Below are 5202 nucleotides of genomic sequence, written 5' to 3'. Positions count from 1 at the left end.
CATTGCAATGATCTGACTTACTTTTACTGGATGAGCATGCATACTGCATGTCTAAAGATATGGAGTACGCGCACTTCTAATCAAAATACTTTCCTATCAAATCACTCATTCGATCGGCCACATATAGCAATCTACACTGGATCAAATGTGAGAAGATATTTAACTATTAAGAGGCTCGATTATGTTGCCGTCGGTCCCTCGGATATTGTTAATCAATCATTTTTCTCAAGCATGTACAGACAAATGATGCATCGATGCGTGAGCGATAACCATCCATTTTGCTATCCCTGCATGCATGAGCTGCTAGATAAAATGCAACAGTCGTGCTAATAAGTACTGCAGCTAGCATCCCGGGAAATTGAGTGCCAGAGTTCAGAATTCGATCCTTTCGTTTAGTTCTTTGATCTGTGGAGCTCGCACGCCGCCTAGCTGATGAAGGCATGCATATTATTGTAAAAATTGATAGGCATCAGTACTATTAATATAAATTTAGTTTGTATGAAATCAGTATCAGTGCACCTATACTTCTAGGATGAGGTTTCACCAAAATTAAAAGGAAAATACTTTTGAATCGAGTTGAAAAGAGAGAAAAAAGTACGAAAAGGGAAAAAGTACGAAAGAAAGATAAATGTTTTTCCATTTCCCATAGAATTACACAAGCAAACATCAGTATGAATACTTATTCATAATCACCCATATTGACAGGATCACACGGAAATCCAAAAACCGCTATAACAAGGAAAACGAGCAATATTTCCTACTTACCACACACATGAATTACAATAGATTATTATAGTTGAAAGCCAGGGAAAGCCATAGTTCGACGAGAAATGATCAAATTTTCACTTTCTAGGCACACTTGAACCCAGATGGAACGTTCTTTGAACAAACATTGAGAAGCAAGCTGAGGGAAAGTGGGATGTTGAGGTTGATGCCCAGTATATTAGCTTTGATGGCAGTGCAAAGACAGACAGCTGCCTCAAGGTCAGCAAGGCCCTGTATGAGAGTGCAGCAGGGAGTTACCGGAGGGCTGCCGACGGTAACGTTAAGCAAACTACCGAGCAGATCAGCACATACTCCTAGTTTGAGGGCATCCCTAGGGCACGAGGCCTGGGAAGGGGTGGGGCTGGGCTTTGGCTTCGGCTTTGGTTTTGGCTTCGGACTAGGGCATGTGCCACATGCAGTGACAAGTGCAAAGAAGAGAAGATTGAGGGAGAAAAAGAGAGCAAGAGAGGCAGAGCTTTTGGAAGCCATATCCCAAACCCTAATTGTAGGTATTCGGTAGATATATAGTAGAAAAGTTATAGAAGTAGTTGTGAGGATATTGGGTTTGAAGTGCAAGGGTGGGCTTTTATAGGCTTCAAGGAGAGCGATCGAGTTCTCAAATTTAATGTTATCATAAGAGAACTTAAATATAGAAAAATAAAGCCAAAGACCCATGTGTCATCCTGGGATTTTAGCTGTCAAAGTAAGCAAATTTTGGCATACTTTTGGATGTTTGTGGGATGGGGCTTTGCAAGTTGCCATGTTCATGTGGCCTTGCCCTAGCTAGCATCAATATCCATCTGGATCTATCCTAGGGCGTGCATCCATAGAATCCAGACGCGTTCGGTTAGTCTATGAAAATTTTCCCACATCAGGTTCAGGCCTACCGGTTGCAACTTGCAATCAAATTGGGGAAAATTTCGGGAGTAGTTTTTAATCGATGATATTAGTAAAGAAAGCCATTTTCTTCTAAATGCTTCCTTTCAAATCAGGCTAAATCATACATACTGCCAAGGACTGATAAAGTGATCTTTACTTGGATATCGATTCACACTCTGTTAACCAGCTTGGGGAAAATGTCGGGAGTAGTTTTTAATCGATGATATTAGTAATTAAGAAAGCCATTTTCTTCTAAATGCTTCCTTTCAAATCAGGCTAAATCATACATACTGCCAAGGACTGATAAAGTCTTTACTTGGATGTCGATTCACACTCTGTTAACCGCTCTCTCTCTCTCTCTCCCTCTCTCTCATATATTCTACTTCAAAAATGATAGGATTACTACCATCTTACTATTCATTTACTATTCTTTTTGTATTTGATTTTTTTTTAATTTTTTATTTTACTTAATGAATAAGGAAGTGACTATTAGTAAAATGATATATTTTTTTAATTTTTTCTTAATGGTTAAGGATGTTAAAAAAATACTTAAAAGAAAATGATAAAAAAATAAATACACTATAAGTAATAAATGGGTAATAAAAGGGTAGTAACCCTATCACAACCCATTCTACTTTATATTTAATGGATTCATGTAATTAATGACTAATCATCTACTTTATATTTACTGCATTTATGTAATTAATGACTATCACGATTAAGGGAAGTGATATTTATAATCGTATGTAAGCGTTGCGCAATCATTTTAACAATAAATTTTATTTTTTTTCAAAAAAATTACTCAGCACTTGCGTACTCTATGATTATATATAACATTACTTTAATAGATTAGTTTTTTATGCATATATGTTGGGGAAACAAACAGCTTGATCACTTGTTTCATAGGAAAATCATAATTGTCTCCGTTTCAAATGAACAGATAATATCCATTTAATATTATATATATTATGATAATTTCACTTTTGAATATAATCTCTTCAAAAAATTATATAAGGATTGAAAGATCTATATTTTATATTAAATTGATATATATCATGTGAAATGAAGAAAATTCTACCGACTTCACCCCATAACAAAGGTGCTAGTTACTTCTTTCTTATCAACTATCAAATCAACTAAAGGACAGTAAACACACACACCTATATGTATATAAAGGATTAAATCTATCTTTTTACATCAATTTAAATTTTTGAGATAAATAATAATAATTCTACATGTTAAACCTATTGATCATTGAGAATAAGTCTAGCTAGTTCACATGTGAGGGAAAGTACTGTTAAAACAAATATAAATAATTTAATCTATATCTTTATATTAACTTAAAATTTTGAAACAAGCATGGTGATCAATTTCATAATTCCAATAAGTATACTTTCTTCTTCTTTAATTTTAGTTGTGTTTTTAGCATTTCTTTAATCTTGGCATGTTCCATACATGGGCGGAATTTGCAGCTGGAGGAAAGTATCACGGGCAGCCCTCAAAAGCAATATTTATATGAAATCCCCCCTCCGGCCTAAAATGGCGGCCTAAGTCAAACAATATTGTCGGGACTTTACAAATTAAGTTTTCTTCAATTCACACTATGTGAAGCCATCTTTCACTCTACAAATTATGAGATAAATATATAGCTATGCCCAGATCATCAGTGCGTGCGTCCTGTCCCTTATAATATAAAACACAGCTAGTGATCTTTTGTTTGGTGCAGAGGAAAATTGCAATGTTAAATTAAGTTGATAATAAATTAGATCGGTCGATCGTGATCCCTTGATTAGTACGAGAAGTTCTTGATATCTATTGTCTTGATCATGTGTAGGAGACGGCCCCAAGTTTTATTGCCAGCTAATACCAACTAAATTTGGAGACCATTTAAATTTAGAGTAACGCTACACACACATATATAATCGTAGAGTATGTAAACGTCGTGCAGTCATTTTAAAAAAAAGTGAAATCTAATATTAAAAAATTAATTTTTTTTCATGTGAATCTTCATTTTTTTCAAAATAATTATATAGCGCTTGTATACTTACGATTGAAACTATTATTTTTCTTAAATTTAATTCCCTTTACATGAAAATAAAGGTATATAGCACAAGATCAGCGTACTGGATAGACCCATTGAGTTATATATTATAATCTCTTGGATACGAAGTATAAATGATCGGGTACATGGATAACTAGCTAGCTTGTACAAAAGTCATGTGGGTACTCGTGTCAATTTCTCTTGGACGTTGGAATTGAAGGCATGCATATTGGCCGGGCTTGTTTATAAGTTTAGTCCCGGACCTATCCCTCTGATATTAATAATATATATGTATGTATAAATGTATTTATGTATATGTCCATAGTTGGGGCTAGCTATATAGCTAGGTATGATTAATAATTAAAACTCCCTCATCAGTATTCCTTCAAAAAAAAAAAAGAAAAAGAATTATAAAATGGCAAGTGGCCGTACGTCAGTTGCATTATATACAGATTCGAAAGAACTCCTGATCCATTGATCATATATATAATATTACGGACGTAGAATACCTTGGTTTCTTGCCAGCTAAGTTCTCGGCCAATGTTGCTTCACATGATCGATGCATGTTGTTCACTGCCTTGTTCTCTATATTTAGTTAAACTTATACCGCAAGTAAAACTCAATTATTAAGCATCTTAACAACTCATGTATTGCTCTTAAATTTCTGCTATAAATAGCCCCTCGATCTTTACATCTCCATAACAAAACTGCACGAACGTATTATCAGCACTAACAGTAGTGATTAGCACTTGGGTAAAAGTTTGAGATCATCAGATCATGGGTTCGGAGAGAACTTTGCAAGCTGCTCTTTTCATATCACTGATCAACCTTCTCTTCTTTACCCTTGTAAGTGGTAATTGCTACATTTGTCCTAAGCCTAAGCCAAACCCTAAGCCAAGCCCGAGTAGTACTCCTGCAGCCACGCAGAGCTGTCCCAGAGACGCCCTGAAGCTGGGAGTCTGTGCCAAGTTACTTAACGGAACGGTCGGTGCAGTTGTTGGGACCCCACCAGATGCCCCATGCTGCTCTCTACTTGGAGGGCTTGTCGATCTTGAAGCTGCAGTCTGCCTCTGCACTGCCATTAAGGCTAACATTCTTGGCATCAACCTTAACATCCCCGTTTCCCTTAGCTTGCTCATCAATACTTGTGGGAAGAACGTCCCCTCTGGCTTCCAATGTGCCTAGCTACGCATGACTTCTTTAGATCTATCTATCTGATTTGCAACGCTGCTGTGTATTTTTGTTTTTTGTTAATTTTTGTACGTTTTTCTCTCCTTCGTGATGAAGTGTTTGTTAATTGTCTTCTAGCAAGTGTTGATTAATAATGCATGCAGACCCCAAGATTACAATTCTGATTGTAACTTTGAACTGCTTTTCAATTCTGTAGTAGCATTAATTGTACTACGTAGTACACGTACGTACGTGCACGATCTGTATGCGTCAATTTCTACTTTACAAAACTGTCCAGGCTAGACTTGTCTATTTTAATTTTTAAGCCAACTTTGAATGATATATAT

The 5202-nt window shown here is 35.9% G+C and overlaps 2 protein-coding genes across 2 annotated transcripts; one reads left to right on the top strand and one right to left on the bottom strand.

Moving 5' to 3' along the window:
• Nucleotides 1–620: 620 nt before the first annotated feature.
• On the bottom strand, nt 621–1378 carry LOC121237937 (14 kDa proline-rich protein DC2.15-like). The gene has a single exon (XM_041134870.1). It carries the CDS (start codon nt 1252–1254, stop codon nt 850–852), a length of 405 nt encoding a protein of 134 aa, XP_040990804.1. The 5' UTR covers nt 1255–1378; the 3' UTR covers nt 621–849.
• A 2964-nt stretch (nt 1379–4342) lies between these two features.
• LOC121236452 (14 kDa proline-rich protein DC2.15-like) lies at nt 4343–5202 on the top strand. The gene has a single exon (XM_041132880.1). The coding sequence runs from the start codon at nt 4463–4465 to the stop codon at nt 4868–4870; it is 408 nt and encodes a 135-aa protein (XP_040988814.1). The 5' UTR covers nt 4343–4462; the 3' UTR covers nt 4871–5202.

This window comes from Juglans microcarpa x Juglans regia, chromosome 6S (genome assembly GCF_004785595.1).
Source record: "Juglans microcarpa x Juglans regia isolate MS1-56 chromosome 6S, Jm3101_v1.0, whole genome shotgun sequence".
NCBI lineage: Eukaryota > Viridiplantae > Streptophyta > Magnoliopsida > Fagales > Juglandaceae > Juglans > Juglans microcarpa x Juglans regia.
The sequence above is the reverse complement of the archived record's forward strand: the minus strand, read 5'-3'. Positions and strand labels throughout refer to the sequence as shown.